General features: G+C 46.0%; 1 protein-coding gene across 1 annotated transcript; it reads left to right on the top strand.

Annotated features, from left to right (window-relative positions):
• The first annotated feature begins 1,552 nt into the window (after window positions 1-1,552).
• Window positions 1,553-15,096, top strand: LOC137307115 (SOSS complex subunit B2-like). The gene is made up of 6 exons (XM_067976434.1): window positions 1,553-1,927; window positions 2,462-2,600; window positions 4,217-4,288; window positions 6,651-6,735; window positions 7,993-8,059; window positions 10,812-15,096. Exons 1-6 carry the CDS (start codon window positions 1,762-1,764, stop codon window positions 11,009-11,011), a joined length of 729 nt encoding a protein of 242 aa, XP_067832535.1. The 5' UTR covers window positions 1,553-1,761; the 3' UTR covers window positions 11,012-15,096.
• The last annotated feature ends 6,179 nt before the right edge of the window (window positions 15,097-21,275 follow it).

Genomic DNA, 21,275 nt, shown 5'->3' with positions numbered 1-21,275 from the left:
AAATAATTTTAACTTTAATTTTTTTCCTTGTCTCTAGATCTCTAGTTTTAGTTCTATTTTACTTATAGTCTTCAGATGAAATTTAGTTCTAGTTTTAACCTAGGCCTTTGTTCCCAAATTTTAATCACATTTTAGTTTAATTCTTGGAAAAATGTAGCTTTTGCTTCCAATACTTTTGTTCTTTTCAAAATTCATGTTTCGAAAACAGTCCCAGTTGTTGTTTCCTTTCTCATACAACTCATGAGGGTCCAAGAAATGATAAATCGGGGGTTGAATAACAACTAAGACTTTAAACGGATACTTCAATTTCCAACACCTTTTCCAAAAATTGTGGACTGCTGACCAGTGTTTTAGTGTAAAAAATGTAAATTTCAGTCTCACCTCTGTATCTACAATTTTAGTTTTAATTTAGTTGATAAAATAAATCTAGCCAACGTTTGTTTCATCCTTATTTTAGTTGACTATGACAACTCTACTGCCCATTGCTGTTTGCCATGACATCCACCAAGCAAAGAAAGAAAGGCAAAAACCTTGGAATAATTTAAGAAAACAATTGGATGCTACAAGGAAAAGAAATAACAAACTTGCATTTATACAGCGCCTTTCATGACCTCAGGACGTCCCAAAGTGCTTCACAGCCAATGAAGTACTTTGGAAGTGTAGTCACTGTTGTGATGTAGGAAATGCGGCAGCCAATTTGCACACAGCAAGCTCCCACAAACAGCAATGTGATAAATGAGCAGATAATCTGTTTCGAGTGATATTGGTTGAGGGATTAATACTAGTCAGGACACCGGGGAGAACTCCCCTGCTCTTTTTCGAATAGTTCTTCGAAAGAACAAGAAAGTGGTAAAACTGTAAAAACAGCAAGAAATCCTTACACTTATGGGGGGGGGGGGATAAAATGCGGGGAAGCAATAAAAATTGCAAATAATCTCCATAATGCATTAGGTATCATAGTTTTGCAATTTCATGGATGTCTGCAACAACTCACATCTCCTGCACCTCTGGGTCCCCTTGTTTCACAGCCTTTTCCGTGCCCGGGTGGCCATGGAGAGGCATCATGTGGTGCCCACCTGTAAGCTTGAGGCCTTCTGCGACTGGTGGGCACGACAGGACGTTACTTGTATCTTAGATGATGAGGACAAGATTATAATTTCGTTCATTTTATTTTGAGCTTCTTTTAGTTGGAATGGACCATCTGTAATAATGTTATATTAGTGGTGCCCTCGACACTTGCAGTGATGTCGTTGTTCAGAAGGCACTGCCAGTGCCATCCTATTGGTATATTTAAAAGTAGTCCTGTCCCTCTGGGGAGGGAAAGCATCAAACGATATCGCGCCTTTTAACCGCGTGAGCCCGACCACCACTCACATTTAGGAGATCGGGTGTTTTCGGAAACACTCGGAGACAGGGTAACCAGCGGATGTCCCGCCTCTGCCAATCATCGGTTTGTCGGAGAAGCGACCAACCGGGCGGCACGAAGGCGGAGGCCGGTTTCTGATTCGTCAGAGTTGCTGTCTGTCAGAGGTAATTCCGGAGGAGAGTGAGAGTCGGTGTAGTGAGTGAGTGGGAGTGGAGTGATCGTGTTGTCAGTGAAGCCGTAGGGTTTGGCAGTTATGGAGTAGGGAAGAGCAGCATCTCGGGCCCAGTAACCTTATGCAGTGTTTACAGAAGCTCTGGGGGGCGGGGGAGGGTTTGTGGATTTATTTTGCAGGGGAAGGGATGGTTCTAGCCCTGTAACCTCAACCAGTGATTTGCATGTGTTCTTCTGAGCCTGACCCTTCCAACTTGTTGGCTCAAGTTTGTAGCTTCAGAATAATTAATATTCAGTGTGTGGGAGAGAGGATGTCAAACGACACTTACGTGAAGGATATCAAACCTGGTTTGAAAAATCTGAATCTCCTCTTCATTGTCCTGGAAATAGGTAAGTGAAAGAAGTAAACATATTTTATATTTCTCCCCCACGTTCCCTAAATCCAACCCTGTCTTTGCTTGATGGACTTTTAAGCAGGAGTCACTAGATGATGATAGAGTTGCCGAGATCGACAAACTCGGTGCGTACCACCCGTTGGACCTGGGATCTTCCCATCCCTAGTTGCCCTGAGAAGGCATTTAGGATCAACTGCACAGTGTTGTACTGGAGTCACATGTGGGCAAGATCTGGTAGGGGTAGCAGGTTTCTTTCCACAAATGACATCGGTGAACTAGTTAGGTTTTTACAACAATCTGGCACTATGTAACCCAAGCCTGTGTTTGTCCAAGTGTCTAATTTTATAGTAACATTGATGCAGGCCTGGGAATAAGTCCTCTGTTTGCTCCCTTCGTTGGGATTGGTGCAGGAAGTCAGAGAAAGGAGAGAAAATATATGGAGTTTTGGAGAAAAACATCCCTGGCATGTGTTTCTGTCCTTGTGTGAATGCTGGAAAGGAGTCTTGTCATTGTGTTTCTTGTTCTGTAGGACGAGTGACCAAAACAAAGGATGGGCATGAAGTCAGGACGTGTAAAGTAGCTGATAAAACTGGCAGCATCAACATATCTGTGTGGGATGATGTGGGAAGTCTGATTCAGCCTGGAGATATCATCCGATTGACCAGAGGGTAACTCGCTTTGTTTAACAAGACCTAATAAAGTTGGAGAAAACGTTGTTATACTCCTATGAATACAAACCATTATTAAATGGTGCACATTTTCTCCACTCCTCCTCGACTGGTTGACACCTGCTGGAATTACACTTCCAAGGGTACCAGGAGCCCTTTCTAGCTCACCTGAATACCAACTTTTATTTGTTCTCTGGATGTAGGTGCTAGAGACAAGGTTGGCATTTATTGCCCATCCCTCGTTGCCAGAGAACGTGGTGGGCCTTCTCCTGGGACCATTTTAGTGCTTGTCATGATGGTGCTCCCACGATTATTTGAGTTTGAGCCTCGTCTGAATATCAGCAGACAATTCCACTACAACAGGCATCCCAGACAAGTCTGATCCAACATCCATACTGGCACCTTCCAGCAGGGTTCACTGGTTAGTGGGATCCCTGATCAACTTCCCTTTCCTCTCTCTAACCCAGGGGTGCTGAGTAAAGTGTAGTATGCCAACGTCACCTGAGATCAGCACAGACTGGGAATCAGACCTGAGAGTTTCCTGGTCTGTATGGCCTAGTGCTATACAAGGCAGTGCATATGATCAAGGCATCAGGAAACTCTTATGTTCAGGTATTTGAAGTCTAGAACAACCCTACTTGTTTCATGTGCCTGAGGGGCAGAGCCAGTTTGAGCCACTCCCAGCACCTGCCTTCCCCACAATACTGGGTGTCAAATATATTTGAATCATAATAGACTCTGGCTGTACTGTGAAATTGGGAATAAGTTGATTGATCTGCAGGATGAGGACATTTGTCCATTAGTTAAGCGTTGGTTTGCTAGCCCCTCAAAGTGAATGTGCCTTTGTTGGATGTACAGTGCCAATGCCCACCAGAGATGATGCCACGCTTCACAAGATCACGAGAATTATAGATGAGGAAGGCCATTCGACCTTTCTTAGTTCATCCATCCAGAGATCCTAACGCCCCCATTCATCCCTCTCAGGTGGATGTAAAAGATCCCGTGGCACTATTTCGAAGAAAAGCAGGGGAGTTCTCTCCGGTGTCCTGGGGCCAATAATTATCCCTCAAACAACATCACCTAAAAACAGATTAACTGGTCATTTATCATATTGCTGTTTGTGGGAGCTTGCTGTGTGTGCAAATTGGCTGCCGTGTTTCCTACATTACAACAGTGACTACACTTCAAAATTACTTCATTTGCTGTGAAGTGCTTTGGGACATCCTGAAATGATGAAAGGCGCTGTATAAATGCAAGTTCTTTCTTTTCATTGTAGCATCCAATTGTTTCTTAAATTATTCCAGTGTTTTTGCCTCCATAACACTATCTGGGAGATTATTCCACATGTGTTAAGGATTTCCTGATATCACTCTAATCTCAAAGGTGAAAGGACAGTGTGCAACCCACTGTGTCTATGATTTAATAGTGGTCTCCCCTCCCATGCACCATGGCATGAATAAGATTCAGAACCCTCTGGGCTAGATATGGTGGTTGTGGTCTCATCCTACCAGCTCGATTAACCAGAAAACTGGGGGCATAAATGGTTTTGAATGGAATCAGTTTCAGATTTTAGGATCAGTGACATTTTTTTAAAAAATCTGTATTGTATCTCGCAGATATGCCTCGATTTGGAAAGGATGTCTGACACTCTACACGGGGAGAGGTGGAGACCTCCAGAAAGTAGGAGAGTAAGTTCTTTGCCTTAAAACTAGAGAGCTGCTTGTAAGCTGTGTTCCTGCCCTTGGTCCATTCGAGCTGCTGTACGTAGTTTTAAGATGTTCTTTGCACTTTTTGATTTGCACAAAGGGTAGGTAGAGGTTTTTAATCACCACTCTCACTGATGATCTAGTGATTTGGATAATGTTTGAGAACTGTTAAGTTTCAATGGTGCTGCTGCATATTGAAGCTTCAATATGTGGGTCCACGTAGGGGTCAGAAGTGATTTTTTTGTCCAGCAGCTGCCCATCCACCTTGTTGCTGATCTTGTTTGTGTTATTGTGAGGAGGTGTCATTTCCCCACAGGAAGGGGAAGGATTACGGGGAAGGTGGAATGGTGAGGAGGGGGGCGTTGTAATGGTCAGACTGCTCTTGTGCACTCCCAGCAAGCAGCTTGAGCAGAGATGGTGGAAGGCTGGGTCATGGTGGTGCCCAGGAAACCCAGACACAGGGAGGACAAAAGAAAGGTGCCTGTCCTTTTAAAAGGAGGGGGGCATGCTCTCTTCCAGAAGAAAAGCTGTCACTTTATTCTAGTGCTTTGTCCTGTGATACCTCTTGGAGAAATCTTTGATATAATTTCCCACCAGGGACACCTTCTCCCCCTCTTTCCCCCCCCCCCCTCAGCTAGGTGCCCATAGTGCTGCAAAATTGAGCTTATTTTGGAGATCCAGTACTGATATGGAGATGAGATTTTTTTTACGCAGCGAGTTGTGATGATCTGGAATGTGCTGCCTGAAAAGGCGGTGGAAGCAGATTCAATAATAACTTTCAAAAGGGAATTGGATAAAAACTTGAAAAGGAAAAAATTGCAGGGCTATGGGGAAAGAGGGGGGAGTGGGACTAATTGGATAGCTCTTTCAAAGAGCCGGCACAGGCACGATGGGCCAAATGGCCTCCTCCTGTGCTGTAAGATTCTCTGATCATCGAACCCCTGTGCTGTCAGTAGAATCATCTGAAATCTTTATCACTGGAAGGAGTTTTCGTTGGCACGATGTAAAAGCTAACACTAATAGATGGGCAGCCTTTCAAATTCTCCACACTTCTGAGGAGGGTAGAGTTCACTTTTTAAGAATGTTTTTTTTCTCAAACCCCCTTTGATCCCTCCTGGAATCTTCCTGTGCTGCAGATCCTTCCCAACTGGAAAGATGGAAATTCGCTTCCAGGCCTCTGCTATAGTTGCGTTTGTTATTTTCCCAATTCTCTCACCTTTCCCGTGTGTGAGCCTCAATGGTGAATGTTGGCAGGCTATTCAGCTGTGGAGGCAGCATCACAATGTTACCCACCGTCCACACACAACATGCACTTCCCAGCAGAGGATCACTGGTTAGCAATCAGGAGCCGGAACCCTGGCTGATTTCCACCCCCCCACCTTTCCCAGCTCCGAGGCACTGAGGCTGATTGTAGTGCCCCATCGGCTGACCTATCTGCGATCAGCTCACTCAGCAGAGACCAGGAATCTAGAGAGTCAGTGCTGCTTTTAGGTTGCCCGCTAAGCAGTACACAACGGTGACTGGGTGACTGGCCTACTAGTTTTGAGTAAGTGTCAGCCGTGGCTCAGTGGGTGGTACTCTCACCTCTTGAGTCAGAAGGTTGTGGGTTTGAGTCCCACTCCAGAAACTTGAGCACATAATCTAGGCTGACATTCCCAATGCGGTACTGAGTGCTGCACTGTCAGAGGTGCCATCTTTTGGATGAGACGTTAAACCGAGGCCCCGTCTGCCCTCTCAGGTGGATGTAAAAGATCCCACGGCCACTATTGGAAGAAGAGCAGGGGAGTTATCACTGGTGTCCTGGGGCCAATATTTATCCCTCAACCAACATCACTAAACAGATTATCTGGTCATTATCTCATTGCTGTTTGTGGGACCTTGCTGTGTGCAAATTGGCTGCTGCATTTCCTACATTACAACAGTGACTACACTTCAAAAATGTACTTCATTGGCTGTAAAGTGTGTTGGGACATCCTGGGGTGGTGAAATCCTGGTCTTCCATACATGTAACTACAACCCTGTGTCAGACTTGACGGTGAGTGTCGGCAGGCTATTTGATTGTATGTGGAGCTGTTTTTTGGCTGTATTGGGCAAATCCTCCCCACCCCTTCTGGAGCCGCTCAGCGAATGTTTTCATTGTAGTTAGCATCAGACCATCATCCACAGTGTGTGTGCTCCAAGCTGATGTTTTGCTGACGCTTGGCGGACCAGACTGTTTACTCTCGTCCACTTCTTGCTTCCAAGGACTGTGTTGAAAACCGCCTGACATGCTGTGACAGCGGGTGTGTACTGTGCAGGCGCACAAGATTATAGTGACGTGTAAACATTTCTGTGTTCCTTTCAGGTTTTGTATGCAGTATTCTGAAGTGCCGAATTTCAGTGACCCCAATCCTGAGTATGTGTCCCAGACATCGTCCCAGAACAAACCTGTAAGTCTGATCCCTTGGGGCCAGGTTGCTGTTGCTTTAATTAAATGCCAGTTTGACTCCCCTGCTATTATGGGCTGCATTTCTGCAGATGCCATCAGCCCTCTGCTACCCTATGTAAGTGGCCATTCCTTTTATTTTTCTTGCCAGTTTTCTCCCCTTGCCTCCTGTCCTGGAGGTGTTGACTTTTTCTGGGGTACAGAGCCATAGGTGCCCCCGGTACCTTGCCCAAATGCCATTATTCACGTGTGTGTGTGGGCAGGCTATTCAGCCACAGGGCAGTAGGAGGGGGACATGTCCCAGCTGAGGCTGATCCTTTCGTTGCCTAATGTCCACACACCCACAGTTCCAGCAGAGGTCACTGATTAGCAATCAGGAGTGGGAACCCTGACCGATTGATTACCCCTCCTTTAACCTGGATGCTAAGGCCAATTGTCGCACTCCTAAGCTCTTCGTCCTGCTGTGATCAGCTAACTCAGCACAGACCAAGGATCAAATCAGACACCTTTCTGAAGTGGCTGTCCTTCATGTGTGAGCCTCAATGGTGAGTGTTGGCAGGCTATTTGACCAGTGAGGGCATCACAGCCAAGTCTGATCCATTCCTTATCTTGCATCCGCACATACTCACTTTCCACCAGGGGGTCACTGGATAGTGAAGAATAATGGCTGATATTTTTTTATTAACCTTCCCCAGACCAGGAGCACAGAGGCCACTTGTAATATAGCTACTGCTTCACTGGCTGAGATCAACAAACTGAGCACAGACCAGTGATAGAATCTGGGCTCTTCCTGGTCTGTACAACAGGGTTTCAGTACAGCTGCATCCCAATGCCATCGGGCATACACAGCACACATCCTCACCAGGACTGGTGGTGGTCGAATCTTCTGGAAGCAGGGGGAAAATCAGGCGGCTGCCTGGTGGGGCTATTCTTGCATATGCCTCAAAGCAACCTACCATTCCTCCTAGTAACCAGCCGTTGAGTGGGAGCAACTTAGCTTGTTGTACCTGGTGTGAGAGAATACAATTAATTTTACATATAAGAAAACTACCAAATCTGCTATCAATAGCCAATTGAGGCAAGGTGTGTGTTTGAGGGGGAAGCAGAGTAGGGCAGGACTGAGATGTATAAAAGGAGAGGGGGAGGGAGACAGGGCCCCGAGGTGGTAATCTATGTAATGGGGGAAGAACCAATAGTTCATTATGTAAGTTCATTTCCAGTCAAGCCTGTTAAACCTGAGCACTGTTTCTTTCTTTTTAAGACCCTGGCTGAACAAGGTAGTACTTCTACAAATAGTCCATTGACTGCATCTCCCTCTGTGACTACTGGTAAGTACCTGCAGTACAGGTCCCACAGTATTCCACACAACTGTCACCACCTATCCTGGAACACAGGATGAAATACTTTCATGTGATGAGACACAATATCTTTGAAATATTTTTATATTTGAGGTTTCTGAGGGAGTGCTGCACTGTCGGACGTGCCATCTTTCAGATGAGACGTTAAACTGAGGCCCCGTCTGCCCCTCTCAGGTGGACGTAAAAGATCCCACGGCCACTATTTTGAAGAAGAGCAGGGGAGTTCTCCCCGGTGTCCTGGGGCCAATGTTTATCCCTCAACCAACATCACTAAAACAGATTATCTGGTCATTATCGCATTGTCACTGTTTGTGGGATCTTGCTGTGCGCAAATTGGCTGCTGCGTTTCCTACATTACAACACTTCGAAAGTATTTAGTTGGCTGTAAAGCACTTTGGGACATCCTGAGGTCGTGAAAGGCGCTATATACATGCAAGTTCTTTCTTTCTAGCAGACATCACAGGCATCAAAACACTACTGGCAATTCCTCCCATTGTTGGTACAGCTCATCGATGTATTAACACACTGCTCTACAATACTGGAGACTACTTAAAGGGACTCTGCTAAAAGTGAATGTAAAATTCAATAGTTTACTTGCAAGTGTGGTGTTTCCCCCGCTCCCCCCCCCCCCCCCCCCCGAGAAGGTGCTGATGATTCCATGGGTGCTGGCTGCCCTCCAGTACCTCACCCAGTTGCCTTTCTTCATGCGCTAACGTAAAAGGCAAATATTTAATCATGCGGGACATCACAGTTGAGCCCAATCTCCTGTCCTCATTTGAGACCTACAGTAAGGATCACTGGGCAGTGTCTGGAATTTGGTGATAGTTTCCCCCCCCACCTCCTGGGACCTAGGGGTGATGAGGCGATTTCTAGTTCACCCAACTGAGAGCAGCTAATTCAACACCACCAGCAATGGAACGAAACAAACTGGATCTTTGGTGCTTGGAAGAGGCACTGGGTGCTACGGTGGGTTAGACGCCATGTCAGCCTTGGCTCAACAGGAAGCACTCTCTCTCACCTCTGAGTCAAAGGGTTGTGGGTTCGAGTCCCCACTCCAGAGACTCGAGCACATAATCTAGGCTGACGCTCCCAATGCAGTGCTGAGGGAGCGCTGCACTGTCGGAGGGGCGGTGCTGGAGAGAGTGCTGCACTGCTGGAGGGGCAGTACTGAGGGAGCACTGCACTGCTGGAGGGACAGTACTGAGGGACTGCTGCATACCGGAGGTACTGTCTTTCGGATGAGGCGTTAAATCGAGGCCCCATCTGCCCTCTTAGGTGGATGTAAAAGATCCTACGGCCACTATTGGAAGAAGAGCAGAGGAGTTCTCCCCGGTGTCCTAGGGCCAATATTTATCCCTCAACCAAAATCACTATAAAACAGATTCCCTGGTCATTTATCACATTGCTGTTTTTGGGATCTTGCTATGTCCAAATTAGCTGCCGAGTTTCCTATATTACAGCAGTGACTGCACCTCAAAAGTACTTCATTGGCTGTAAAGCACTTTGGGACATCCTGAGGTTGTGAAAGGCGCTATATAAATGCAGGCTTCAATTTGAAATGCATTTGGACAGTCAATCTGGTTTCTAGTGGGCACTAAATTGGCAATCTCACTCAGACAGGCCATAAACTAGCTGGTGCAGGAAAACGGAACAGTGTCACCCAGGTGTCGTAGAGCTTGGGGCTAAGGCACGTTGTTGGGAGTTTTACTCTGCAGCTGGCTGTGCTACACCTAACTTGGGTGACAGAAGTCGAAAAAAGTGTTCCACTTCCTTGCACTGACATCCTTTACTTGAGTGCAAAATTCACCTGAGAAAAAGAGGGGGGGGGGGCGGGGTTGCCAATGGGCAAAGCCCTGGCAGCCGATTGAACGCTCGACTGATGGATAACTCTCTGTTTGAACTCTTACGTAAAAAGGACGGAGCTCCAGGCAATGGGAGAGGGTTCCACAGGTGATGGATGTCATGTGTGAAGCTGTGCTGCTCATATCCTGTGTGGACTTTTTTAATTGACGCAGAACATTGACGTCCAGCTGCAGAAGGCTTTTTGAAGTTCTTGGCATAAACCTCAAGGTGCCAGCCAGCCACGCTTGTGTTGCTGCCCTGGCAGAGGACTGGCAGCCTGGGCACATGTGTGATGTAGAGTCTGGGCCTTGGCACGGAGTAAGCTGGCTTCCGGCCCAGTGGCTTTGCATTGTGCTGAGTTCAGGAACAAGATGTGCATATTCTCTAGACTCCTGACATGGAAATGCCTGATGCTGACACTTGATACAAGAAGTTCTGTTCCCTGCTCCTAACATCCCTCACCTTGCTGAGCAAAAAAAAATGCCTAATGGGTTCTATAATTGCTGGCATTCACCAGCTTTATATATTTGCTGGGGCCCACGTGATGTTGCTGAGCGTTGGAGCACTAAGTGGTGATGGAGGCAGCTTTTGAGTTATGCTCCACTCGGTCCTCGAACTGACCTATGCCAAAGAGGGAGGCACTGAGCAGAAGGCCCCCAGCAGGAAGGAGGGCAGAGTTGCATTTGGGTGATCATGGGCAATTGCCAGGAGGTGCCAACTCTGTACCATTGATGGCAGCCATGGGACCAAACTGAGTGCCTACGTCTCTGGCAGGTAGCTGGGGGGGAGGAGAAAGTTGCCTAAAGCCCCCATAAAACAAAACATTTTCATTTAGGATGCTGTTGTCATTCGGTTTTGTTCCTTGTTCCCGTCGCTCCAGGTAACGACAGTCTGAATGCTGCTAGCTCAGGTGGAGCTCCCCCAGGCAACACGAATCATCAGCCGCCACCACCACCGGTAGGTGGAAGAGGCAATGGACGCGGCCCAGGAAATAACCAGGCAGCGGCCACATCCGGCTCCACCCCGGCAACCACTACTCTTAGCAACGGAAGGGATCCACGGCGGGTACCGAAGCGATGATTTTATGAACTTTTAATTTTTTTTAATTCCCTTTTGATAACCTGTAGAAACGGTATCAAAGTGGTATTGTTTCTACGACATCCCATCCTTCACCCCTGGGCTCCTTAAGATTAGCATTCACAAGCACGTTGAGGCATTGTAAGCATGACAGCTGGTAGAGATGACTCATTCTTCCCCCCCCCCCCCCCCCCCCCCCCACCCACCATTGTCATGTTTAATAGGACTTACCTGGATAATTATGTCGTTGAAAATGCTTTCATGGTGGTTAATACAACTGACAATTTGAATGCTTTGGGTCTAAATCAGAGGAACGAATGCAGCTTTCCTGGGGCCCTGTCGGGGTTGATGGTGAGAATGACTGATCCCAAATGGCGAGGGGGCATTGTGGAGAGGGGGTGGGGGGGGGGGGAATGGTGGTGAGACCCCCTGACGTTCTCCCACTTTTTGAACACTCTTGTACCGACCGACTCGACCAAATCAGCCGCAAGGTTCAGTTGGGGAGCGACACAGATAAAGATGGGTTTTCTTCCTCCCTGCAGCACTGTGTAATTTGACTGTCACTTGGCTGTTTAACTGTGCAACCAGCCCATGACTGGATCAAATCCAGTATTAAAAAAGGTTTGTGTATTCAGCTAAATTGCTGCCTTTTAATAACTTAGAAAGAGAGATACCTGTACGTTTCATGGCGTCTCGGTCCTCTCCTGTTTCTTTGGGAACAGGAATTTTGTGCACCATTCGCCCCCCCCCCCCCTCCATGAAGTAAGATTTACAATATCACTGCAGAGCGAATTTGACACACAGTAGGCTCCTGTCTGCCCCCCCCCCCGCCCCAGTGAAATTTGTTTGTATTTTGGAAAATCCTGTCACCATTGGGTGTGTGAGAAGATTCCTTATGTTTATCCCGTTTTTCTCTCCTGAAGCTGTTGTGTTCTCGCTGGGGTACGGATCCACAGGCATCCTTCAGTACCTTGCCCAAGTGCCAATTCTTCATGTGTGATCCTTCACGGTGAATTTCTTCCGGCTATTTGACTGCAGGATGCATCACAGCCGAGCTCGATCCTCCAGATGTACTCACTCTCACAGTCCTCATAGTCTCTCTCACACTCACTCTCACACAGTCACTTTCACACTCAGGAACAGGCACCCTAGGCAATTACCCTCCACCCCCCCCCCCCTTCCCTTTCCCTGTTTCCTCCCATGGAGGCCATTTTTAGTGACCACTTGACAAAAAGTTAGTAACAGTGCCAAATATCTTCAGCTGCTGTGTCACTGCCCTTTTTATTCCCCTTTCAGCAAAGCTCTTCGGTCACATTCAGTGTATAACAGTAAACTTAAAGCATAGCAGATGTCTAGAGTCAGACGGTAATTTAATCTCCGTATTCTGATGTTTGTAACTCTTTGAGTTTCACTCTTGTGCTTTAGAACATTCCAAGTGCAGCTCAGTTGAATAGTTACCTTGTAACTCATTCCCAGCCAAGTCTTGAACTATTTGTAATTTAGGCTGTATTTAAACATTTTGGGTTTAAAACCTCGTCCCAACTGCTGTGGGTGGTTTTACTTTGTTTTTTTTTATGGCGTGTGGGATTGAAGTGAAGTCAAAGCTTTGGGACCAGCCCAGTGCAAGAGGTTTGCGAAACCCCCAGAACAGATATTTCAAAACAATTTATTATTTTAAAAAAACTACTAGTTTTAAAATAAGTGAAGTGCTTTAAAAGATTGCAGTCCCAGCAGCTGTGGGGGAGGGTTCACGTACTTCTTTAGAGCCTGACAGTCCAGCCTACTTCAGACATTGATGGGAGAGGCGGGGGGCGAGGTGAAGCCCCTGCACACTCTCTTAACTCTTCTTTTATTGCATGTCAGCAAGGTAACATGCTCGGAGACCAAGTTGAGTAATAATACTCCTCATCCCTTCACCTTCCTGCCTTTCTGTTGTGCAATTATACAATGGCACTGGGTTTAATCTCTCAAATTGCTTGTAGTAAATAATAGTGTAAAGCCCTCCTCATCCTTTTCGTTAATCCTTGTTACCATTAAGTACGAGGTGGGCCAAAAATTGAGAGTCTCTGTGGGTTGCTTTTTTTTTTAAGGAAATGTTTTTTTTATCGGTTAGCACACTCTCGCCTTTGAGGCGGAAGGTTGTGGATTCAAGTCCTACTCCAGAGACTTGAGCCTATAATCTAGGCCGACACTCCCGGTGCAATACTGAGGGAGTGCTGCACTATCGGAAGACATTAAACTGAGGCGCCGTCTGCCCTTTCAAGTAGACGTAAAAGATTGTATGGCGCTATTCCTCCCTGATGTCCTGGCCAATATTTATCCCTCAGCCAACATCATTAAGAAACAGATTATCTGATCATTTATCATATTGCTGTTTGTGGGATCTTGCTGTGCGCAAATTGGCTGCCGTGTTTCCTACATTACAACAGTGAGTACACTTCAAAGATAATTCATTGGCTGTAAAGAGCTTTGGGACGTCCTGAGGTGGTGAAACCCCCCCCCCCCATGGAGAAGAACATTATCTGTCCTTTGTGTCACCAGTCTAGCTGAGAGAAGGAATTCGAGTAGCAGGGAACCAGAAGGGGTGGTGGGGGTTTGTGTCTTATCACTGTTGCAATTATCATCAAACTTTGCTATCACTGATAACCAGCTCTGCTTGTGTTTCATTCAGGGCCAAGTAAATCAAATTAATACCAGATATGTTTCCTATCTTGGTAAACTTGCGAGGCCCCCAGCATCCCAGTACGGCATTCTCTGTGTGCTATTGTGTATGTTTTCCATTTGTAATACTTGCATTCTGTAGCTGAACAAGTCCTTTCCATGCACTGGTTTATTCTTCTTTAAAAAGTGCCAACAGTGGAGACATCTTTACACAGGCCAGGGTGAGGAATCATTCAAATACAACACTGGCCTCAGATACACAGCATGTAATCATTTATTGACCATAAGAGACAATTTTTTTTAAAAGTAGCATTTTTTGTTATAACCATACAAGTAGGAGGCTGTGCGAGATGTCATTTTAATGGATTTTCCTGGCCAATATTTATCCCTCAACCAACATCACTAAAACATTATATGGTCATTATCTCATTGCTGTTTATGGGAGCTTGCTGTGCGCAAATTGGCTGCCGCGTTTCTTACATTACAACAGTGGCTACGCTTCAAAAGTACTTCAATGGCTGTGAAACGCTGTGGGACATCCTGAGGTTGTGTGCAAGGCGCTGTAGAAATGGAAGTCTTCCTTCTTTATGTCTTCCACTGCTGGATAAGGAGCTTATCGTGCTGACAAAGTAACGTTCTGCTGGCAGTGGTAAAATTTGAAATAATTTAGCGTTATTGCATCAAAGGCAGTTCCATCTGAAACTACACTTCAAGGTGTTTAGATAGTGTTAGCAAAGGGAGAATGTGTTTTTATTAAAATCCTAGTTTTCTCCCTTAGACAGCCTCTGACATTGGAGCATCGTAGCTACGTCTAATCCTATTCTCACTTGATATCCACCCGCACGCGTGCAGTTTCCAGCAGTACGGTCACTGGCTGACAATTCTCTCCCTCACCCCCCCCCCACCTCCAGAACACTGAGGCCAATCACAGCACCCTTTCTGCTACATCAATCGAGATTAATTAACACAGCACAGACCAGGGATCTGAACCTGGAATCTTCCTAATCCACACGCCTCAGTACCACACCAGGCAGTGCTTTTACCACTGAGTTACCAGGATTTTTTTGGGGGGTTGTTTAGGAATTGCCAGACTAGTATGATCTTCAGTTTCTGCCCAGTGGCAGAAGTATCAGAGCATGCAGTACGACAGCAACCAATGCCGGCGTGACTCGTCAGTGCCACTCAGTGGTGACAATCTGATACTGTACTTGTATGTTTCACAGTAAACTTGAGTTCAAAAGAGGATTTTCTGCTGGTCAGAACAGTGGCATTTTTTGACCTCCATTCATTGATGACTAACATGTATTGTAGACACTTAACAGTATCAGTTAATTTTAAAAGTTTCTTAAATTATCGTTGGCAATCAGCAATAATGTCAATTCTTAATGTGCATTAACAAGCAATTGTAAACAATTTTACAACACCAAGTTATAGTCCAGCAATTTTATTTTAAATTCACAAGCTTTCGGAGAATTTCTCCTTCCTCAGGCAAATGTTTCAAGATCTCCTTGAAGCCTACGCATTTATACATATTGAACAATAATACATGGTGTTTACAGACTGCCCCTGCAACTGCCCGTTGCCAAGGCAATCACCGTGTTCAGACAGAGAGGTGTTACCTGCAGAACCTCCGAATACACATTCAACAAAAAAACAAACAGGGAAAAAAAACAGAGAAAAAAAAACACAGAGAGAGGCAGAAACATCCGGAAGGCAGAGAGAGCCAGCAAATGACCCATTATATTAAAAACAGATAACATTTGTTCGCTAGTGGGGTAACGTGTAGCGTGACATGAACCCAAGATCCCGGTTGAGGCCGTCCTCATGGGTGCGGAACTTGGCTATCAATTTCTGCTCGACGATTTTGCGTTGTCGTGTGTCTCGAAGGCCGCCTTGGAGTACGCTTACCCGAAGGTCGGTGGATGAATGTCCATGACTGCTGAAGTGTTCCCCGACTGGGAGGGAACCCTCCTGTTTGGCGATTGTTGCGCGGTGTCCGTTCATCCGTTGTCGCAGCGTCTGCATGGTCTCGCCAATGTACCATGCTCTGGGGCCTGGTACATTGCATGGTACATTGCATCCCCAGAGCATGGTACATTGGCGAGACCATGCAGACGCTGCGACAACGGATGAACGGACACCGCGCAACAATCGCCAAACAGGAGGGTTCCCTCCCAGTCGGGGAACACTTCAGCAGTCATGGACATTCATCCACCGACCTTCGGGTAAGCGTACTCCAAGGCGGCCTTCGAGACACACGACAACGCAAAATCGTCGAGCAGAAATTGATAGCCAAGTTCCGCACCCATGAGGACGGCCTCAACCGGGATCTTGGGTTCATGTCACGCTACACGTTACCCCACCAGCGAACAAATGTTATCTGTTTTTAATATAATGGGTCATTTGCTGGCTCTCTCTGCCTTCCGGATGTTTCTGCCTCTCTCTGTGTTTTTTTTTCTCTGTTTGTTTGTTTTTTTGTTGAATGTGTATTCGGAGGTTCTGCAGGTAACACCTCTCTGTCTGAACACGGTGATTGCCTTGGCAACGGGCAGTTGCAGGGGCAGTCTGTAAACACCATGTATTATTGTTCAATATGTATAAATGCGTAGGCTTCAAGGAGATCTTGAAACATTTGCCTGAGGAAGGAGAAATTCTCCGAAAGCTTGTGAATTTAAAATAAAATTGCTGGACTATAACTTGGTGTTGTAAAATTGTTTACAATTGTCAACCCCAGTCCATCACCGGCATCTCCACATCATTAACAAGCAGGCATGGATAAGCACTGTATGTAATTATTGAAGTACGATTGATCATACAGACTGGGCTGTGTGTACTGTATACACCTCACAATGTTGTATACCAATTTGCCACAAATACTGTTAATAAATGCTTCTTTTGAACTTTTGTGTTTTTTATTTCATTAAATTCCTATTCTTAAAAAAAAAATTGTGAGGAGAGATAAAACGCATGGCTGACTGGAGCCAACATTTGACTCCCAACATTTCTCTGGCACCAATCGCATTTAGCGCCTGTCTTGTTCAGAGTCAGGTTCTGGGTCACTCGCGTCGTCAGTGCTTGACTTGCATGGAAGGCTGCATAAAAACTATAAAGGAAGAAAAACACACAAGCGAGGGGTAGAGCTGCAAGCCTGCCCTGAACGCTCTCAATCTTCCCTGCCCTCCCCCAATCCCTCCCGGCCATGTACCAACTACAACTGAGTACCACAACAGGCTTCCATCAATGCATTTTAAACCCTCCACAAGGAGGTGAGAGAGAGCAGCCTGGTGCTCATTTCTGTGTATTTTTTTCCCCAGAGGGGCAGTGAATGGGATTTAAATTTCACAGTAAAGGGTAATGGAAGGCAGCACAGTGGCAGGATGCAGGTCTTTGATTCTTTACACCAAGTTCTCTATCTCATGGGGAAGATACTAAGTAGAAGTTGGATGCTGACCCACAAGCTGCACTCAGCTGGTTCCAGAGTGGAGGCTGGCAAGTGTGACCGTCTCTAACTGTTGCCAAGTCCCAAACCAGACAGGGGTGATGTGGAATGGGCCAAATGTTGTGTCTTGAATTCTTGCCTTTGTTTTGCTGCTGATCGAGATTAATTAGAAGCTGAATAACGAATGCTTCCCACATCACAGCTGTAAGTGGAAAAAAATGCACTTTTATTTTTTAAAAAGCTTTTAGAAATTTCCAGCTAGCCCCTCAAAAGCGTGGTTATTCAGGTGGGTGGTGAACCGATTTTGACCCTCCAACTTCCTTAACCTGTGCTTTACTCTGATGACTGTGTCCATTAACTCATTTGCTTTCAAGCTTGAGAATGTCTTCCAAGGTGATTTCTTCACCAAGCGGCTATGGAAGGTGGGAGGACAAACGTTTCTCTCTAACTAAGGTGCCCAGAGTTCTCTCCAGATCTGAGGGCCAGTAACATTGAGGCTCAGTTAATGTAACGTCCTGCTAGTCAGAGCAGCTGCTGTCGAGGCATTTGGATAAATTGATGGCTAAACTTGTCCTTTTACTTTTATGTTCCAAAAATGTCCAATTTGGAACTTCACAGTCAAGACCAACACTGTCCTCAACCAAATGTCCACATTCACACAGTATCTAGCATAGGTAGTGACCAGGAGCAGGAACCCTGCCTGATTTTTTTTTCCTTTATCAAAGGGTGCTGAGGCCAATCATGGCACCTCTACTGCTGCCCTGCCTGACATCCGTTTACTCAGCACATGTGGGGCTTTGTTTATTTTCTTTTTAAGAGTTACATGCATCAAAATTAATTCCGTTTTGAACAAGAATGAAAAGAAAAGAAAGAACTTGCATTTAAATGGTGCCTCTCACAATCTCAGGACGTCCCAAAGCGCTTTACAGCCAATGAAGTACTTTTGAAGCATAGCTACTGTTACAATGTAGGAAACGCAGCAACCAATTTGTGCACAGCAAGATCCCACAAACAGCAATGTGATAGTGACCAAATAATCTGTTTTTAGTGATGTTGGTTGAGGGATAAATATTGGCCCTAGGAAGAACTCCTCTGCTCTTCTTTGAAATAATGGCCATGGGATCTTTTATGTCCACCTGAAAGGGCCTTAGTTTAACATCTCACCTGAAAGGCAGCACCTCCAACAGTGCTGCATTCCCTCAGTACTGACCCTCCAACAGTGCAGCGCTCCCTCAGTACTGACCCTCCGACAGTGCGGCACTCCCTCAGTACTGACCCTCCGACAGTGTGGCGCTCCCTCAGTACTGACCCTCCGACAGTGCGGCACTCCCTCAGTACTGACCCTCCGACATTGCGGCACTCCCTCAGTACTGACCCTCCGACAGTGCGGCACTCCCTCAGTACTGACCCTCCGACAGTGTGGCGCTCCCTCAGTACTGACCCTCCGACAGTGCGGCGCTCCCTCAGTACTGACCCTCCGACAGTGCGGCGCTCCCTCAGTACTGACCCTCCGACAGTGCGGCGCTCCCTCAGTACTGCCCTAGGAGTGTCATCTTAGATTTTTGTGCTCAAGTCCCTAGAATGAGACCTGAACCCACAACCTTCTGACTTAGGGGTGAGAGTGCTACCCACTGAGCCACAGCTGACTCCTTGATCGATTTTTTTCCCCTCTGTAACCCGTGAGCCAAATGAGGGCAAATGTACCTATTCAACCCACTCCCCCAGCTGAGATGAGCTAACTGCACGGAACCTGGTTGAAGCTACAACTTTCCTGGGCTGTATAGCTCAGCACCACAGGTGAAGTTTGTCTTTTAAAAAAAATTGGGTCACAAGGCACTGAGCAACTTTTCTGATTGTGAAACTTTGTGGAATACCGATAAAAGTGGGCAATGTTTGTGTTTATATGTTGTTCTTGGCATCCATAACCTATTCGTCTCAATTATAAACAGCTGATATTTTTATGCAGTGAAGGACATGATGTGATGTATGAGGTTAAAAAATCACTAACCAGAAGTCAGTTGGCGTAGGTGTTTTCCTGCTCACCCATGAGGAGAAGGGGTCGGCTGCACTTCCTGTACATTTTTATATTTCAGCGTTTACCCAGAGAGCGGTGAGAATGTGGAACTCGCTCCCACATGGAGTGGTTGAGGCGAATAGTGTAGATGGATTTAAGGGGAAGCTGGATAAACACATGGGAGAAAGGAATAGAAGGATATGGTGATAGGGTGAGATGAAGTAGGGAGGGAGGAGGCTCGTGTGGAGCATAAACACCGGCACGGACCAGTTGGGCCGAATGGCCTGTTTCTGTGCTGTAGATTCTAGGTAATTTTCAGAACAGGCAAATTGAATTAAACCTCATTTGCCAGTGATCATACTGAGTCTGTGTAGATTCCTGTTTGCCACAAAATATAATAGGTCACGTGCAGACTGAGTCTTCACTGGTTGTCACCAGCAACTTCATCCTGCTTGAAATATCACGCTTCAAGTGATCATCGAATGACTCGCCAGTGTCTTGCTGTTACTTCCTATACCTCCAATTGACAGGGAAGGGATTGTGAAATGCTAGCACATCCTCAAATGGCCATTTTGAACACAGTATTTTGGTACAGATGGACTGAGTGATGATAATACCGAAGCTTAGAGGGTTAAATTGCGAGGACAGGTTGCATAGACTAGGCTTGTACTCCCTCGAGTTTAGAAGCTTAAGGGGTGATCTAATCGAGGGGTTTAAAATGATTAAAGGATTTGATAGGGTCGATAGAGAGAAACTATTACCTCTGATAGGGGAGTCCAGAACAAGGGGGCGTAACCTTAAAATTAGAGCCGGGCCATTTAGGAGTGAAATCACACAAAGGGTAGTGGAAATCTGGAACTCTGTCCCCCAAAAGGCTGTGGATGTTGGGGGACAATTGGAGCTTTCAAGACTGAGATTGATAGATTTTTGTTGGGTATTAAGGGTTACGGAACCAAGGTGGGTAAATGGAGTTGAGGTACAGATCAGCCATGATCTAATTGAATGGCGGAACAGGCTCGAGGGGCTGAATGGCCTACTCCTGTTCTTATGAGTGTGATGCCCACTGTAGACGCCAACTACATGTTCCTTGAAAGACTCTGAATGCTCATTTGCTGTAGACAATGTCCAAAATGCGACTGAGCCACACAGACCAGGAAGGTGCCAGGTTCAACTCTGGCCTTCACTCAGTTAGCTGATCTGTGCCGAGCTTAGTGCCCCAGGGTTACTTAGGGGAAAAAAATCAGCCAAGGTTCCCACTCCTGTTCGTTACCCAACAAATGTTCCCATGCGTGGATGTCAGGATCAGGCTCGGCTGTGATAACCCTCACGGTCGAATAACCCGCCAATCCTCTCTGCCCAGACTCACACATGAAGAATGGTTACTTGCATGAAGTGTCGGAGCTTGCACTGGTGGAACTATATCTCCAGGACAGGAGAGGGACAAGTTTGGGAGGAAGGGGAAGAAAGATTCTGAACAAATAAACAGAAAATGCTGGAAACTCTCAGCAGTTCAGGCAGCATCTGTAACTCTGTTTGTCTCTTCACAGATGCTGCCTGAACTGCTGAGTGTTTCCAGCATTTTCTGTTTTGATTTCAGATTTCCAGCATCCGCAGTATTTTGCTTTTGAAATAAAGGGTAGAATCATCCTCTCATGATAGATAACGTTATCTATTACACTGAAGTGCTCATAACTTGGAGGTGACTGTGACTGCAGCTTTGCTCCATTTTTCAGTCTGTTCTTTCGCTCATGGTCATTGTCATGATGAACACTGGTGACCTGTGCGCCCCATGTTGTCCATGAGGAATGTTATCCACACCAAAGGATTAATGATTGGAAGGTACACTGCAGTTCTAACGATTAATAATCAAAAGCGAAACACTGCGGATGCTGGAAATCTGAAATAAAAACAGAAAATGCTGGAGAAGCTCAGCAAGTGAGGCAGCATCTGTGGAGAGAGAAACAGAGTTAATGTTTCAGGTCAAAGACCTTTCGTCAGAACTGGAAGATGTTAAAGAGTTAAAGTTTTTGAATGTTTTGAATGATAGTTCTTGAATTAATAATCAAGATTTAATTAGCAGGAAAATAGTACAATTAGTATATATCATCTATATAACAGTTTTTTTATATATATAGTCAGGTGTAATTATAATG

Source organism: Heptranchias perlo, chromosome X, assembly GCF_035084215.1.
Source record: "Heptranchias perlo isolate sHepPer1 chromosome X, sHepPer1.hap1, whole genome shotgun sequence".
Taxonomy (NCBI): Eukaryota; Metazoa; Chordata; class Chondrichthyes; order Hexanchiformes; family Hexanchidae; genus Heptranchias; species Heptranchias perlo.
The sequence above is the reverse complement of the archived record's forward strand: the minus strand, read 5'-3'. Positions and strand labels throughout refer to the sequence as shown.

Bases quoted from the DNA above. Each gene is read 5' to 3' on its own strand.
- LOC137307115 (XM_067976434.1), top strand. From the start codon at position 1,762: ATGTGTTCTTCTGAGCCTGACCCTTCCAACTTGTTGGCTCAAGTTTGT. The intron at 6,736-7,992 runs GTAAGTCTGATC...TTTCTTTTTAAG, and splicing joins CATCGTCCCAGAACAAACCT to ACCCTGGCTGAACAAGGTAG. The intron at 8,060-10,811 runs GTAAGTACCTGC...CCGTCGCTCCAG, and splicing joins ATCTCCCTCTGTGACTACTG to GTAACGACAGTCTGAATGCT.